Genomic DNA, 18,376 nt, shown 5'->3' with positions numbered 1-18,376 from the left:
GGCAGGGCCTGGCGGGATGGCTTGTCTCTTCTCCACCTGGCTTCAGCTTGGGCCGCTCCGCTGAGGCTGGGCGATCTGCTTTCTAGAATGATTGATTACTCCTATGGCTGGCAAGTTGTTGCTGTTTGCTGGCTGGGAGCTCAGCTGAGGCTGTGGGCCAGGGGCCTCAGTTCCTCTCACTTAAGCCTCTCTCTAAGGTTCCTCACAGCACGGTGCCTCTTGGGTTTCAAGAGTGAGTGTTCCAGAACGGCATGACAAAAGAGCATGGTGTTTTTGTGATCCAGCATCAGAAATTCTACTGTGTCACTTCCACTGTTCTCTTCCTCAAGGCAGTCACAAAGGCTTTAAGAGAGAGGGGGCCTAGTTTCCACCTCTTGATTGGGAAGTGGCAATGTTCTAGAAGAACATGTAAGATGGGAGAGATTGCTCTTTGAAAAATACAATCTGCTGGGTTAACAATTCTTATACAGCTAGACACGTATAAGGGGATGAGGGGCTTAAACAAATGGAGGGCAGATGGTTGGAGCCAAGCTTGTCGCTGCTGGAGTGGGAGTTTACAGACCAGACAAGCAGGGACAGGAAGCTAGAATGATCTATGTGATAATGGATTAGAGTTGGAGACTTCAGTATAAACTCCTAGTTAGCTGTATATAGATGCAGATGGTTACATATAAAAATATGTAGAGATATGTGTAATTACGTGGGTTAATATAGACACATATTTTTTTTACTCTGTCGTCTGAGAGGCCCTAAAAGAAACAATACCCCAGAAGCAAGAAGCAGCACCTAGTGCCCAGACCTGGTTTCTGACACCATTCTCCAATAAGAGGAACCAAGGCTCCTTGGAGAGATGGCTGATCCTAGGACGAGGGCAGGAAATATACAAGAAGAACCTGGAGCTTTTTGTAGTGCCCCAAATTAAGGAAGGGCTCGAACGAAACAAACCCAAACCAAACCCCTCATTGATAGGAATATGTCAAAGAGCACAGGAGCCAACTGGGAGAGCCCCCTAATGGCCAAAACTGGAACAACATGGGCAGCAAAATAAACCCATAACCCATCTCATCATGACAAAAACATCAAAGAAATCCCAGCATCCTACAAAAGACTTGACCACCATTCCTCAGAATTGTCAAGGTCATCGAAAACAAGGAAAGTGTGACAGACGGCCACAGGCAAGAGGAGCCTAAAGAGATGGGACAAGTACATGTAACATGGTGTCTATCACTGGATCTTGGAATAGAAAAGAACATTTAGGTAAAAACTAAGAAAATCTAAAGAAACTATGGACTTTTACAATTAATGAATCAATAGTGATATATTATTATTTAATTAGTTAACATTTATTTAATAATATATCAGTATTGGTTTGTTAGCCGTAACAAACATATTATACTCATAAAAAGTGTTGATAATAGGGGAAACTGGGTGTGGGGTAAAAGGGGGCATTTGGTACAATCTTCTCAATTTTTCTTAAATCTAAATTTTAAAAAAATGCAGTTGCCCACAGCTATCACAATTGAAGTTTAGTTTTTGCTCATTTGACCATGTGAATCACATATCAATTCCAGGACCCAGGTTTCTCCTGTCTCGTGACTTTCCCCATGGCCTCAGAGTCCTTGGCTGGGTCATCTCCATCCAGCTGAGATGGAGAGAGAGAGAGTGGAGGACAGAGTGGGAATTCTTTTTTTAACATCTTTATTGGAGCATAATTGCTTTACAATGGTGTGTTAGTTTCTGCTTTATAACAAAGTGAATCAGTTATACATATATCCCCATATCTCCTCCCTCTTGCGTCTCCCTCCCACCCTCCCCATCCCACGCCTCTACGTGGTCACAGAGCCCTGAGCTGATCTCCCTGTGCTACGTGGCTACTTCCCACTAGCTATCTATTTTACATTTGATAGTATATATAAGTCCATGCCACTCTCTCACTTTGTCCCAGCTTAACCTTCCCCCTCCCTGTGTCCTCAAGTCCATTCTCTACGTCTGCGTCTTTATTTCTGTCCTACCCCTAGATTCTTCAGAAACATTTTTTATATTTTTATTTTTTTAGATTCCATATATATGTGTTAGCATATGGTATTTGTTTTTCTCTTTCTGACTTACTTCACTCTGTATGACAGACTCTAGGTCCATCCACCTCACCACAAACAACTCAGTTTCGTTTCTTTTTATGGCTGAGTAATATTCCATTGTATATATGTGCCACATCTTCTTTAGCCATTCATCTGTTGATGGACACTTAGGTTGCTTCCATGTCCTGGCTATTGTAAATAGAGCTGCAATGAACATTTTGGTACATGACTCATTTTGAATTATGGTTTTCTCGGGGTATATGCCCAGCAGTGGGATTGCTGGGTCATATGGTAGTTCTATTTTTAGTTTTTTAAGGAAGCTCCATACTGTTCTCCATAGTGGCTGTATCAATTTACATTCCCACCAACAGAGCAAGAGGGTTCCCTTTTCTCCACACCCTCTCCAGCATTTATTGTTTGTAGATTTTTTGATGATGGCCATTCTGACTGGTGTGAGGTGATACCTCATTGTAGTTTTTTTTTTTTTTTTTTTTTTTTTTAAATCTCATTGTAGTTTTGATTTACATTTCTCTAATGATTAATGATGTTGAGCATCCTTTCATGTGTTTGTTGGAAATCTGTATATCTTCTTTGGAGAAATGTCTTTTTATGTCTTCTGCCCATTTTTGGATTGGGTTTTTGTTTTTTGATATTGAGCTGCATGAGCTGCTTATAAATTTTAGAGTTCCATCCTTTGTCAATTGCTTCATTTGCAAATATTTTCTCCCATTCTGAGGGTTGTCTTTTCGTCTTGTTTATGCCTTCCTTTGCTATACAAAAGCTTTTGTTTCATTAGGTCCCATTTGTTTATTTTTGTTTTTATTTCCGTTTCTCTAGGAGGTGGGTCAAAAAGGATCTTGCTGTGATTTATGTAATAGAGTGTTCTGCTTAGGTTTTCCTCAAAGAGTTTTATAGTGTCTGGCCTTATATTTAGGTCTTTAATCCATTTTGAGTTTATTTTTGTGTATGGTGTTAGGTAGTGTTCTAATTTCATTGTTTTACATGTAGCTGTTCAGTTTTCCCAGCACCACTTATTCAAGAGGCTGTCTTTTCTCCATTGTATATTCTTGCCTCCTTTACCAAAAATAAGGTGACCATATGTGCGTGGGTTTATCTCTGGGCTTTCTATCCTGTTCCATTGATCTATATTTCTGTTTTTGTGCCAGTACCATACTGTCTTGATCACTGTAGCTTTGTAGTACAGACTGAAGTCTGGGAGCCTGATTCCTCCAGCCCGTTTTTCTTTCTCAAGATTGCTTTGGCTATTCGGGGTATTTTGTGTTTCCATACAAATTGTGAAATTTTTTATTCTAGTTCTGTGAAAAATGCCATTGGTAGTTTGATAGGGATTGCACTGAATCTGCAGATTGCTTTGGGTAGTATAATCATTTCACAATGTTGATTCTTCCAATCCAAGAACATGGTGTATCTCTCCATTGGTTTGTATCATCTTTAATTTCTTTCATCAGTGTCTTATAGTTTTCTGCATACAGGTCTTTTGTCTCCTTAGGTAGGTTTATTCCTAGGTATTTTATTCTTTTTGTTGTGATGGTAAATGGGAGTGTTTCCTTAATTTCTCTTTCAGATTTTTCATCATTAGTGTATAGGAATGCCAGAGATTTCTGTGCATTAATTTTGTATCTTGCTACTTTACCAGATTCATTGATTAGCTCTAGCAGTTTTCTGGTAGCATCTTTAGGATTCCCTATGTATAGTATTATGTCATCTGCAAACAGTGACAGCTTTACTTCTTCTTTTCTGATTTGGATTCCTTTTACTTCTTTTTCTTCTCTCATTGACGTGGCTAAAGCTTCCAAAACTATGTTGAATAATAGTGGTGGGAGTGGACAACCTTCTCTTCTTCCTGATCTTAGAGGAAATGGTTTCAGTTTTTCACCATTGAGGATGATGTTGGCTGTGGGTTTGTCATATCTGGCCTTTATTATGTTGAGGTAAGTTCCCTCTCTGCCTACTTTCTGGAGGGATTTTATTGTAAATGGGTGTTGAATTTGTCAAAAGCTTTTTCTGCATCTACTGAGATGACCATATGGTTTTTATCCTTCAATTTGTTAATACAGTGTATCACATTGATTGAATTGCGTATATTGAAGAATACTTGCATTCCTGGGATAATCCCCACTTGATCATGGTGTATGATCCTTTTAATGGATTCTGTTTGCTTGTATTGAGGATTGTTGCATTTATGTTCATCAGTGATATTGCCTGTAGTTTTCTTTCTTTGTGACATCTTTGTCTGGTTTTGGTACCAGGGTGATGGTGGCCTCAGAGAATGAGTTTGGGAGTGTTCCTCCCTCTGCTATATTTTGGAAGAGTTTGAGAAGGATAAGTGTTAGCTCTTCTCTTAATGTTTGACAGAATTCACCTGTGAAGCCATCTGATCCTGGGCTTTTGTTTGTTGGAAGATTTTTAATCACAGTCTCAATTTCAGTGCTTGTGATTTGTCTGTTTATATTTTCTATTTCTTCCTGGTTCAGACTTGGAAGGTTGTGCTTTTCTAAGAATTTGTCCATTTCTTCCAGTTTGTCCATTTTATTGGCATAGAGTTTCTTACAGTAATCTCTCATTATCCTTTGTATTTCTGCAGAGTCGGTTGTTACTTCTCCTTTTTCATTTCCAATTCTATTGATTTGAGTCTTCTCCTTTTTTTTCTTGATGAGTCTGGCTAATGGTTTATCAATTTTGTTTATCTTCTCAAAGAACCAGCTTTTAGCTTTATTGATCTTTGCTATTGTTTCCTTCATTTCTTTTTCATTTATTTCTGATCTGATCTTTATGATTTCTTTCCTTCTGCTAACTTAGGGGGGTTTTTGTTTTTCTTTCTCTAATTGCTTTAGGTGTAGGGTTAAGTTGTTTATTTGAGATGTTTCTTGTTTCTTGAAGTAGGATTTTATTGCTATAAACTTCCCACTTAGAACTGCTTTTGCTGCATCCCATAAGTTTTGGGTCATCGTGTTTTCATTGTCATGTGTTTCTAGGTTTTTAAAATTTTCTCTTTGATTTCTTCAGTGATCTCTTGGTTATTTAGTAGTGTATTGTTTGGCCTCCACGTGTTTGTATTTTTTACAGATTTTTTTCCTCTAACTGATATCTAGTCTCATAGCATTATGGTCAGAAAAGGTACTTGATACGATTTCAATTTTCTTAAATCTACCAAGGCTTGATTCGTGACCCAAGATATGATCTATCCTGGAGAATGTTCCATGAGCACTTGAGATGAAAGTGTATTCTGTTGGTTTTGGATGGAATGTCCTATATATATCAATTAAGTCCATCTTGTTTAATGTACATTTAAAGCTTGTGTTTCCTTATTTATTTTCATTTTGGATGATCTGTCCATTGGTGAAAGTGGGGTGTTAAAGTCCCCTACTATGATTGTGTTACTGTTGATTCCCCCTTTTATGGCTGTTAACGTTTGCTTTATGTATTGATGTGTTCCTATGTTGGGTGCATAAATATTTACAATTGTTATATCTTCTTCTTGGATTGATCCCTTGATCATTATGTAGTGTCATTCTTTGTCTCTTGTAATAGTCTTCATTTTAAAATCTATTTTGTCTGATATGAGAATTGCTACTCCAGCTTTCTTTTTTTTTTTTTTTTGCGGTACGCGGGCCTCTCACTGTTGTGACCTCTCCTGTTGCAGAGCACAGGCTCCAGACGTACAGGCTCAGCGGCCATGGCTCACGGGCCCAGCCGCTCCTCAGCATGCGGGATCTTCCCGGACCGGGATACAAACCCACGTCCCCTGCATTGGCAGGCAGACTCTCAACCACTGCGCCACCAGGGAAGCCCTCCAGCTTTCTTTTGATTTCTATTTGCATGCAATATCTTTTTCCATACCCTCACTTTCAGTCTGTATGTGTTCCTAGGTCTCTTGTAGACAGCATATATTTGGGTCTTGTGTTTGTATTCATTCAGCCAGTCTATGTCTTTTTGTTGGAGCATTTAAACCATTTACATTTAAGGTAGTTATCAATATGTATGTTCCTATTACCATTTTCTTAATTGTTTTGGGTTTGTTATTGTAGGTCTTGCCCTTCTCTTGTGTTTCCCACTTAGAGAAGTTCCTTTAGCATTTGTTGTAAAGCTGGTTTGGTGGTGCTGAATTCTCGTAGCTTTGTAAAGCTTTTGATTTCTCCATTGAATCTGAATGAGATCCTTGCTGGGTAGAGTAATCTTGGTTGTAGGTTTTTCCCTTTCATCACTTTAAATATCCTGCCACTCCCTTCTGGCTTGCAGAGTTTCTGCTGAAAGAGCAGCTGTTAACCTTCTGGGGATTCCCTTGTATGTTATTTGTTGTTTTTCCCTTGCTGCTTTTAATATTTTTTCTTTGTATTTAGTTTTTGATAGTTTGATTAATATGTGTCTTGGCATGTTTCTCCTTGGATTTATCCTATATGGGACTCTCCGCCCTTCCTGGACTCGATTGACTATTTCCTTTCCCATATTAGGGAAGTTTTCGACTATAATCTGTTCAAATATTTTCTCAGTCCGTTTCTTTTTCTCTTCTTCTTCTGGGACCCCTATACTTCAAATGTTGGTGCATTTAATGTTGTCCCAGAGGTCTCTGAGACTGCCCTCAATTCTTTTCATTCTTTTTTGTTTATTCTGCTCTGTGGTAGTTATTTCCACTATTTTATCTTCCAGGTCACTTATCTGTTCTTCTGCCTCAGTTATTCTGCTATTGATTCTTTCCAGAGAATTTTTAATTTCATTTATTGTGCTGTTCATCATCGTGTGTTTGCTCTTTAGTTCTTCTAGGTCCTTGTTAAACGTTTCTTGTATTTATTCTATTTCCAAAATTTCTGTTATCTTTACTATCATTACTCTGAATTCTTTTTCAGGTAGACTGCCTATTTCCTCTTCATTTGTTTGGTCTGGTGGGTTTTTACCTTGCTCCTTCATCTGCTGTGTGTTTTTCTGTCTTCTCATTTTGCTTAACTTACTGTGTTTGGGGTCTCCTTTTCACAGGCTGCAGGTTTGTAGTTCCCATGTTTTTGGTGTCTGCCCCCAGTGGCTAAGATTGGTTCAGTGTGTTGTGTAGGCTTCCTGGTGGAGGAGACTGGTGCGTGTGTTCTGGTGGATGAGGCTGGATCTTGTCTTTCTGGTGGGCAGGACCACGTCTGGTGGTGTGTTTTGGGGTGTCTGTGACCTTATTATGATTTTTGGTAGCCTCTCTGCCAATGGGTGAGGTTGTGTTCCTGTCTTGCTAGTTGTTTGGCAAAAGGTGTCCAGTACTGTAGATTGCTGGTTGTTCAGTGGAGCTGGGTCTTAGCTTTGAGATGGAGATCTCTGGGAGAGCTCTCGCTGTCTGATATTATGTGGAGCTGGAAGGTCTCTGGTGGACCAATGTCCTGAACTTGGCTCTCCCACCTCAGAGGCACAGGCCTGACACCCAGCCAGAGCACCAAGACCCTATCAGCCACACGACTCAGAAGAAAAGGGAGAAAAAAAAAATTAAAAAGTTATTAAAATAAAAAAAATTATTAAAAATAAAAAATAATAAAAAAAAGAAAGAAAGAAGAGAGCAACGAAACCAAAAAAGAAATCCACAAATTATAACAAGCGCTAAAAACTATACTAAAAAAAACCCAAAAAACAAAAACAGACAGAACCATAGGACAAATGGTCAAAACAAAGCTATACAGACAAAATCACACAAAGAAGCATATACATACACACTCACAAAAAGAGAAAAAGGAAAAAAAAATATATATATATGAAAAAAATATATATATATAAAAAAGGAAGAGAGCAACCGAATCAATAAAGAAATCTACCAATAGTAATAAACTCTAAATGCTAAACTAAGATAAACATAAAACCAGAAACAAATTAGATGCAGGAAGCAAACCCCAAGTCTACAGTTGCTCCCAAAGTCCACCGCCTCAATTTTGGGATGATTCGTTGTCTCTTCAGGTATTCCACAGATGCAGCGTACATCAGGTTGATTGTGGAGGTTTAATCACTGCTCCTGAGGCTGCTGGGAGAGATTTCCCTTTCTTTTCTTTGTTTGCACAGATCCTGGGGTTCAGCTTTGGATTTGGCCCCACCTCTGTGTGTAGGTCTCCTGAGGGTGTCTTTTCCCTTTTGAGAAGTGTGAGGTCTTCTGTCAGCGTTCAGTAGGTGTTCTGTAGGAGTTGTTCCACATGTAGATGTATTTCTGATGTATTTGTGGGGAGGAAGGTGATCTCCATGTCTTACTCCTCCGCCATCTTGAAGGTCTCCTAGAGTGGGAGATTTTTATGGGTAGGTCTAGAAGTGCTGTACATTTTCCAGGGTGCCAGCCTCGTCATGTGACCACACGTACCTGCAAGGGGGGCTGGGAAATGTAGTCTCACCGTGGGCCCAGGAGGAAAGAGCTGGTCCGTGAACTGGTACATGTGTGGGACAGACTTAATGGAAGAGCAGGAAGGACTCAGCCATATTATGAGATTCTGTCTTGGTCAGATCTCACCAACCATGATGGCCTCTGCTCAGGGGACAGGCCCATTCTGCTCAGGATCTAAACCTCTTGCATTGACAGGTGCTGTTGGATGCATGACCACTGCTACGCGCGGCTGGAGAAAAAAGGCTGCAATGCCTTGACACAGGTGTACAGATACAGAATTGCATGCGGCCTGGTCACCTGTGGTAAGCCTGGGGCTTCCATTCAGGCCACTGGAAGAGCCTGGGTCCCTGCTGCCTCTGAGGTCAGGTGCCCCAAGAGGTCAGCCAGTCTATATCTTGGTGGGGCAGAGATGGGGGCAACAGGGGCAGAATTATTGCAGCTGTATCTGACCTCTAGGGGGCGGGCGGAAACATCTTAGACTCAGCATGTATTAGGAGTCAAGTGCTTTCCATATATCCTTTTGCTCGCTGTGGGGTGGCTTTAGTGTCCCCACTTTACAGATGAGGAAACAGACTCAAAGGCTTGCCAGTGCACACAGCTAGAGTCGGGATTCAAGCTCAGGTCCTTCTGAGTTCAAAGCTAAATCTGGGGATGGTGTCTCCTCTCTGAGAACTGAAGTTCCTCCAGAGACAGGGCTGTCTCCATCACCAGACTGAGAGCTCCCAGTCTGATGGGGAGGGAATGCGTGTCCTCCATCAGACTGGGGACTCCCTGAGGGCAGGAGCTGAAACCTCGCCCTGGGCAGCAGCTGTGCCTCTTCCATCAGGTTTTGCACCCCCAGTGTAGATGCTGTGCCTCCCACGTTAGACTGAGGGCAGGAAGGAGACTGGGGAGTCTGCTCAGGCTAGCAGCAAGTCCGGACTGAAGCAAGTCCAGAGTCAGTGTCACAGAGCATCTCTTCTTCCTCATCCTGCATTTGGTGTCCTGTTTGCAGGACGTGGGTCCCTCTGCCAGATGCAGCTCTGCGCCTGTGACCGGCATTTCGTCTACTGCCTGAAAAGAAACATGAGGAGCTACAACCCTCTTTATCAATACTTTCCCAACTTCCTCTGCATCTAGTCGCCTCAGTGAGCTCCTCCTGGACCAAGATTCTTACACCCTCTCCTACAGCACAGAGCTTACCCACTCTGCTGGAATCCCCAGAGAGGCTCCCAGGTCTGGGACCTCATTCTTTCTTGATGTTCCACTGGGCTCGGAGGAGGCCCACAGCCACACTTCATCCTCCAGAGTTCCAGGAGCGTGACTCTGGTCATTAGACTTGGCAAGGTCAGGGTCCCCGGCCTCCACTTGTGAGATCAGCCGCTCTGGTGCCGAAAGCTCGCCCTTCACTCCAGGCCAGCTGTGTTTCTCCTCATCCCTGAAGACAGCCCTGCTTCTCCAGGAGGGAGGCTTTCCTGGGATGCATTGACTTTTCAGTTCTGCAGTTGGGTTATCACTACCATCCTGTAGAGAATTTTCACAGAAGTGGAAGCAAAAGTGACTCCATAATTCTGCCACATAGCTATTAAATAAAATTCCTTCTCAAGACTAATAATAACCACACAGGTATTTCCCCTGCTGTGGAGGATTGCCTGCACCTCTTTCTCTGCTGTTGGGGCACCAGACCCAGCATTAACCATGTTCCCTCAGAGGAAGAAGGTACAGATTAGTAACTAGAAGGTTTCCTGGGATGAGTACCGAGCCTTCTTTGGGGCTCATCTCCTTAAACCTTGGGTCCACTCGAGCCAAGCACTGGACCTCATTCTTCCTCCAGGGAGCGGGGAGAAGATGATTGGCAATCGTGCCGTCTTGGGCTTCCAGACCAGCGAGCGCCGCATTTGAATGCCAACTTGGCTTCTCCAGCTGTGTGGTCTCAGGCGCATTACTGAACCCCTCTGATTTCTGGTCTCTTTAAAAAAGAAACTGTAGGGCTTCCCTGGTGGCACAGTGGTTGAGAGTCCACCTGCCGATGCAGGGGACGCGGGTTCGTGCCCCGGTCCGGGAAGATCCCACATGCCGCGGAGCGGCTGGGCCCGTAAGCCGTGGCCGCTGAGCCTGCGCGTCCGGAACCTGTGCTCCACAACAGTGAGAGGCCCGCGTACCGCAAAAAAAAAAAAAAAAAAAAAAGAAACTGTAATGTTTTTTGCGATGTAAATTGGGAATCCCAAAGCTACCTTGATGATGACCTGGCGATGCTGAGGTTCTGGGATTTCACAGAGCAAGACATTAAAAAATAGAGTTTGGGCTTCCCTGGTGGCGCAGTGGTTGAGAATCTGCCTGCCAATGCAGGGGATATGGGTTCAAACCCCGGTCTGGGAAGGTCCCACATGCCGCGGAGCAACTGGGCCCATGAGCCACAACTACTGAGCCTGCGCGTCTGGAGCCTGTGCTCCGCAACAAGAGAGGCCATGACGGTGAGAGGCCCGCGCACCGCGATGAAGAGTGGCCCCCGCTTGCCGCAAATAGACAAAGCCCTCGCACAGAAACGAAGACCCAACACAGCCAAAAATAAATAAATATTTTATATATAAAAAAAAAAGTTCAACTATGGGGTTTATTTTTACCAAGGAAGGACACTAAAGAGCCCACCTCATCTATCTATTCATAAAAGAAAGGGTGTTCTAATACCCAGACTGCAGGAAGAAAGGACATATCCCAAAACAAAGGAGAGTCCTTCCAAGAAAGGACATTTGGCTTCCTTCCATTGACAAATCCCAAAATAACCACATGATAAATGGGATCTATATTTAAAAACCTCCAATGTTGAACATTTTCAAAATAAAATTTAATTTTATGCAATTACCCTGAATGTACTAGTGTTTTCCAAAAGTTTGCCATGGACTCGCGTCTAAATTTGACAGAGTAACAAAGAAAGCAATTCAAATGTCCAATTCGCTCATGAAATTTTTTGATCAGAGCCATTTTCCAAATCCATTTTTAAATAGGTATGTAAAGGAAATTGGGAGCTTCACTCTCAATGCCATTTCTCTTCAACTGCGATATTCTGGACAATGGAGAAGAGACCTCAGCCCAGGCTTCTCCCTTCTCTCGTCAGGGTCAGGTGGCAGGCAGGGTGGTGTCTTGCTGGTAAGCTCTGCAGGAGGGGGATGCATTCAGGCCCCTCTTACTGGGGCATCCAAGTAAGCTCAAAGCACTGGTATTCAGACAGGCATTTGTGGATGAGGGATGTTGCAATATTATGAAAGCAACACCACAGGCTGACACGGGTTTGAGCTGGAAGGGCTCATGGAGAGCCTTCATTTATCTACCAAGAAACTGAGGCCCAGAGAGGTTAGGAGACTTTCCCAAAGTCACACAGCACATCAATAGCAGAAGTAGGTTTACACCTCAGATCCTCGTTCCAGACTCTAGGTTCTGACCACTATCCCACTGTCTTCGACTCTGGCCCCAAAAGAGAGAAAATGGAACCTGGAGTGGTTCAGGGACGCACCCACATTGGCAGTTCTTAGGAGAATCCCCTGGATTCAGCCTGAGAGCCAGCTCTATTCTCTGCTCTAACTCCCTCTGGGGATTCCAGAGTCTGTCCTTTGGTGGTTAGACTCGCTGGTGCACTGGTTTCATCCTCAGTAGAGGGGACCCCACTGAGGTCCTCCATGGTGCTCCCCTGCCCCACTCTCACTGCAGTCAGCAGCCACGGGGAAGTGATGGAGTCACGCGATCCCTGTAACCTGGGAAGAGCTGGTCTCCTTGACTGCTCTCTTGACTATTCCTTGGCTGTAAAGAGAACCATCGGGAAGGTCTCCCTTTCAAAATCACATCCCCCACCCTTTCAAGGGAGATACTGTAATGTACAGACCAGACCATAAATGCCTCCCTGGATAGATCTTTATACAGAAGTTGGCAGATGACACAGATACACAGACACTTAAGGACAGGTTGCCTTGTAAGTACAGGCCCTCACTGGCATTTGAAAGTGGGCTTCAGATACAACTGGGACCCCCTCAAACATGAAAAATCATCTGTAGAGCACACGTACATGGGGGTGTGTTAATTATAGCTGTTACCAAACTGAAAATGCACAAGAGACCCAGCAGACCAATGGTTGTTGAGTGTGTGCAGGTAGAAATGTCACATGGAAGATTTCACAGGGCCCTACTGGTAAAGCACAGGGTAAACCCTTAGGATTTTGGAGCAAAGCCCCTCCATTAGCTGCAGATAACTGTTCTCCTTTTGAGAAACAACATCTGGCTAATGGTTCTTCAGGGAGACTGAATTCTTGACCTTGGGTTAACAAGTTATCATGAGACTGGCTGTTATCTGACCCACCAGGTTACGAAACTGGGTGTGCATGACAGCAGTTACATCATCACATCATAATATCTGGACCTAAACAGGAGCTGAAGGCCCAGGTGAGCTGCATAAGTAAGGAGCACAGAGGTCCACGGCCCCTAGACCTGCTGTATTGTCTCCTTTTTCTTAATCTATACCAGTGACTTCATGGGCGAGTTCCCCACAACCAGATGCCCAAGGAAGAAAAAGTTCTGGGCCTGTCTTACAGATGGTTGTCCACAATGTGCTGGCACTCCACGAATGTGGACAGCTGCAACGTTACAGACCTCCTCTGGGGTGGCCCTCCTGTCATGCAGAAGCTGTGTTCATGCAGCTAACCTTACATCTCAGTATCTAAATCAGAGAATATCAAAAGGGGGTTACGACCCAACTGGAATAGAAATGAGCATGACCCAATGATGTGTAAAAGGACTTGGTATCCTCTTTAGGGGATGTTAGTTTGTTTCAAGTTGTACTCGTTATGTTAGGCAGAAACAGGATTTTGCTATTGTCTTTATTTGGAGGTTAAGAGTGGTTGAAAGAGATGTGTGTGGATGCCAAGTCAACAAGGGTAGACTGTCATGGGTCTCTACTGTGTCACTTAGCTATGCTGAAGCTGTATTTCCCAGAATTTCCATCCCTGCAGAGTTCCAGGTTAGCATGGGTCTCTTAAGAGATGTTTGGCCTGAGATTTGGAAGCAGAGGTGGACTAGACGTCACTTGATTTGTACAATCAGAAAGTTGGAGCCCGGCATGGGATACATTTGCGGCTAATGCACGTTGTCCTGTATCTGCTGGCTCACTGTGCTGTTGTGGCGAAGAAGCCAGGGCTGCAGCAACTCTGGGTCCTGCCCGATCGCCTCCTTTATCTTCTCTGGGTGAAGACTTGAAGGTGGTGAGATGCAGAAGGGTGTTCTAGGCTTTCCTCTTGGGCTCCACCTATCCTTGCAGTTCCAGTTTGCCCTGCCACTTGGGCTGTAAGATTTCAGGCAGCCAGCAACAGCACAGAAGGGAATAGCCTCTCACAGACTGTTTCATGGGCTCCCAGCATCACAGAAAGACAAATCCCTATTAAAATCCCTCATTTTGGGCTTCCCTGGTGGCACAGTGGTTGAGAGTCCGCCTGCCGATACAGGGGACACGGGTTCGTGCCCCGGTCCGGGAAGATCCCACATGCCGCAGAGCGGCTGGACCCGTGGGCCATGGCCGCTGAGCCTGCACGTCCGGAGCCTGTGCTCCGCAACGGGAGAGGCCACAACAGTGAGAGGCCCATGTACCGCAAAAAAAAAAAAAAAAATCCCTCATTTTATATCTAGGTACCTCTTAGTAGTTCTGCCACTCTGACCAAACCCTGGTTGATAACAGTGGGATTCTGAGTGCCTAACAGCGTGCTTGCCACATGGCAGGTGCTCAACAAGTGTTCGCTGAATGAATAAGTGACTGAATGAACAAATGAATGAATGAATGAGACACAGTCCCTACCCTCAAGGAGTTCACAGGCCAGTGTGGGAGCACAGAGAACTGAAAAGTTGGGCTGAAAATGCAGTGGTTGTGCCATTTTACCTCCTTGGTGGAGCAGTCTGGACCAGCGCTGGGCCCAACCTTTGGCCTCCCAGTCACTGATGTCTCCCTGGTCTGGGCCTGCACTGGACGAGGGGATGGGCACTTTATTAGACAGCCATGCTAGGTGGTATCCTCAGAGGGCCGGGGGGATGGGAGAAGATAACTCAGTGTCCTAATGTCCACTAGGGGAACATGGACTTCCTGCATGGCTTGCTGTTGAAAATGAGGTTCCAGCCATTGGATGTGTCCAGAGGCTGGCTGCAGTTGACACAAGGGCAACTTCTGGTCACTTCTGCAGATCGGCTTCTGGCATTTGCTCCTGGGACCTGTAGCAGCCCAGCAAGGAAACCGGAGTGCTCAGCTCCGGTTAGCCAATCAGAGAGACCCAACCCATCCCACCCAAGTGGCAAGAGCGTCCTTCGGGAACCTTAGATATCCTGCCACCTCCTGGAAGCCTCCCAGGATGCTGACAGAATCCCATTTCCTGCTAATTTCCGAAAGCCACAACTATAGGATAAGTGAACTCCTGGCAGGGTTTGCTACTATCAATCAAGCGTCCTCTATCCATCTATTCTATCATGCGCTCCAATTACATCATTCCCTTCCTCCAAGGCCTTCAATGGCTCCCTATTGCCAAATTCTTCAGTCTGACAATGGTCTTTCCGCCTGTGGCTGTAGTGTGCTTCCAGTTTGCTCTCCCGATTACTCCCTACTTCCAAAAACATCTGTTCCTCGAATCTTGCCTTATGCTTTCCACTCTGCCTCCGCTCATGCTGTTTCTTCCCTTCTGGAATGTTCATTCCCTATCTATAACTGTGAATTGCATCCTCTTCTTATCAGTAATAATAATAAAAGCTACCACTTGCTGATTGCCTACTATGTGCCAGGGACTTTCATAGAGGTTATCTCATTTGATCCTCCCAAACAACCCAACAGGTGGGGGTGATTACCCCATTTAATGGATGAGTAAATCGAGGCTGAGCATGTAATCTTGGCCATGCAACCAGAGAAAGGCAGAGTGAGGGTTTGACCCTGAGACTGTGCAAATCCAGAGGCTGAGCTCACAGGGGCAGGGCGCATGCCTCATTGCTCTCAGCACTCCCTGCCTTGCTTGCTACAGGACCCGGCACAGAGGGGGCGCCTGGTAAATGTCCATGAGTCAGACCGCCTGTGCATTGCTGCCTCATTTGCTTCCACCGGTGCTGCCTTAGATCACAGACACCCAGAGAGCAGGGGTCACATCTACGTCTTCTCAGAAACCACAGCCCAGAGTCAGAATTAGGAACTCAATACAGAAGACTGGGTTTGGGGGGTGCCTGGCCACCGACACTCCCATGGATCAGTGAAACCTGATGGACACAGAAGTGACCCAGAGGCACTGAGCTTCTGAGCCCTCCAAGAAGCACAGTATGACCCTGTCTGGCTGTAGGGATTCTGAAGCCCAAAGCATCCAAATACCTCCTACACGCTCACCTGGGTTAACATTCTATTAGTCAGTATTTTGGATAACTAGAAGTATTGGGAACTAGACACCAGATTCTAGTCTGACCTTGCACACGTCCTGGGTATCCTTAGGCAGGCCTCTTACCCTGCCTGCCCTCAGCTTTCCCACAGGCGCAGGTCTGAGAGGGAATTTTCACTGTAGCCCTGCTCCATTAGTGGATCGTGACATGAGTTTAGAAGGCTGCTTCTGGCTTGTGCACGCGTGCGTACGCTTGTGTGCATGCATGTGTGTGTGCGTGCTTGTGCCGATATAGCACAAGTCATAAAGTGCTGCTTCAGCAAACCGTGTTTCTATCCTGGGAGTGTATATGTGGGTTGACTGGGTCCCGGTGTCAATTTTATTACATTGTGCGGGCTGCCATCAAAAGGATTTGAGAAACCCTTGTTCACGTGACCTCTCAGGGCCCGCCTGGCTCTGAAGTTGCAAACATCTAAGTGGCTTCCATGTCTTAGCCTTAATTTTACGAAACCCCGTAAAGTCTCCCATGGGGCTCGATGTCTGACTCCCTCACGCTTCTCTTCAAATATTAGATTTGGACTAGGCTTTTGACAGTGGATCTCCAAGCCTGTGATAGCATCAGTCCCTAAATTTTCACTAACTTCCCAGCAAAGGAACAGGACATAAGCACAGGTGTGTGGCACCTGATTGGAAGACAGAGACCCAAGCCACTGAGCTTCAGTCATGGGGAGCTAGCGGGTACGGGCTTTGGGATCCGAGAGGGACCCACATCGTAGCTCTGCGGATTTCCTCGCCACATGCCTTCCGGGCTGCGAGTTCATTCCCTAAGCCTCAGCTGTCAAATGACTGATAACACCTTCCTCGCTAGGTTGTTGGGAATATTTGATGATACGATGCACATAAATTACCCACTGCAGTGCCTGGCATACAGTAGGCACTCAATAAATGGCCCTTGTCATGGGAGAGTACCATTCAACCCAAGCCCAAGAGTTTTGACTCCAAACACAAGCCCTAGGGGCCAAGGTTGGTGTCCAGGGCAGAAGGTGGTCTTCTCCTCGTCTTCCCAGGTTGCCCCGTGAAGCCCTTACCACATTGGATGTGGCAACTGGTGATGCAGTGGTTGTAGTGGTCCCATTTGGGGGAGCGCCGTTGAGCTCTCCGGAAGGAGTAGCTGCAGCTGTGGGTGAGAGGCAGCAGCTGTGAGGGAGACCCAAACTGGGCCTGGGACAAGCGGTCCTACAGCCAATCCAGGGGCTGTGCGTTTCTGAGCCTGGAACATTTGTGTCCCCGTCCCTCCCACCCACCAAGGCCAGGCCTAAATGCCGCTTCCAGGTGACACCTGTCCCAGCTTCCCCAGCACAGGTCATTGTTCCTCTTTTGGGTCCCCATAGAGGACAAGTCAATAGTTCTTCAGTGCACGTTTATGGAACGCCTGCTTGTGCTGGGCCTGGCTGGGCCCCGGGGACACAGAGATTCGACAACAACAACATATAAATCTCTCTCTCTCTCTCTCTCTCTCTCTCTCTCTCGAAGCTTGGTCTAGGGAAGGAGACAGACAAGCAATAGACAAGCGCTCCATACGTGATGAGGATGGGATGCCTGATGAAGGAGTTTTGAGTTAAACCAGGAGGCTATCATTTAAGGAGGCATCATTTAATGCCATGGGCCAGCAGCCTCCCTACAGGTTCTACTCCATCTCCCTCCACCAGGGCAAGCAAAGAGCACGGACACTGCGCATAAAGGACCCGGGTCATGCACTCTCAGGCCATGAAGAGGTCACTCAGCCCCACCTACCAATACAGGGGGGCCTGGTGACTCCAGCTGAGAGACCACAATTTCCCAGTGTCAGGTACGGTCTCTATAGCGATAGAAAGGGTTAAGCATTTCGTCCTAGTGGGGAGAAGAAAGCTCTGCACAGGTGGAACCCAATGCCTTCTAAGGCTGCCCTAGGGACTGACAGGTAGAAGGGCTGTCTCAGAATCACCTGTGGTTAAAAATACACCTCCCCAAGCTGAATCAGCACTTCTGGTTTGGGGACCAGAAATCTGTATTTATAAACCGGCTCCAGGGTGAAGCAGATAGTGGTCAGGTATGGGGACGCTGGGAGGTTGTATAGGTCAGAAAAGATGAGCAAAGCTTACCTTATGTACTCACATGTATCCATGGGGATAGCCTGATGTCGACCCCAGAGGCCGGGACAAGCTGTGGTCCTGGTCCTGATTTTGTACATTTCTAAATTTACAACAGTGCCCCCAGGGTAAAGACGTGTTCTCCTAATGAAAACAGAATTATGTGTCCCTGTCTTTGTCCCCCAAATGTGTGTATGTTTTATAACTTTCTCTTTTAATTAAAAAATTATTTTAAAAAATTGTTCATCTTTTACGAGAGAACATTCTCTTCAAACGTGTTACATCTCTGCCTTTTAAAGTTGGGACTTTGTTACTGACAGGGACTTTCTTTGACCAAACTTGAGTTAGGCTCCTCTCGGTCCTTTTTTGACGGGACCCTGTCCTCGGACATGGTCCTCCAAAGCAAGAATCATAATACAGTTTACCGAGAATCCCCTACCCTACATATCTGATCAGATGTCCA

The 18,376-nt window shown here is 45.2% G+C and overlaps 1 protein-coding gene across 9 annotated transcripts in view; it reads left to right on the top strand.

Annotated features, from left to right (window-relative positions):
• Window positions 1-18,136, top strand: part of PLA2G5 (phospholipase A2 group V) — a 31,067-nt gene extending 12,931 nt beyond the window's left edge. For 8 of the 9 annotated variants that reach the window (XM_060310153.1, XM_060310177.1, XM_060310186.1 and 5 more), the window contains 2 exons: window positions 8,626-8,732; window positions 9,425-11,222. In XM_060310153.1, the coding sequence (XP_060166136.1) occupies window positions 8,626-8,732; window positions 9,425-9,549 (232 nt within the window). In that variant the 3' untranslated portion in view covers window positions 9,550-11,222. Of the gene's footprint in view, window positions 1-8,625; window positions 8,733-9,424; window positions 11,223-17,317 lie in introns of those variants that run through there. The other variant, XM_060310164.1, reaches the window with a different exon arrangement.
• The last annotated feature ends 240 nt before the right edge of the window (window positions 18,137-18,376 follow it).

This window comes from Globicephala melas, chromosome 1 (assembly GCF_963455315.2).
Source record: "Globicephala melas chromosome 1, mGloMel1.2, whole genome shotgun sequence".
Classification (NCBI taxonomy): Eukaryota; Metazoa; Chordata; class Mammalia; order Artiodactyla; family Delphinidae; genus Globicephala; species Globicephala melas.
The sequence above is the reverse complement of the archived record's forward strand: the minus strand, read 5'-3'. Positions and strand labels throughout refer to the sequence as shown.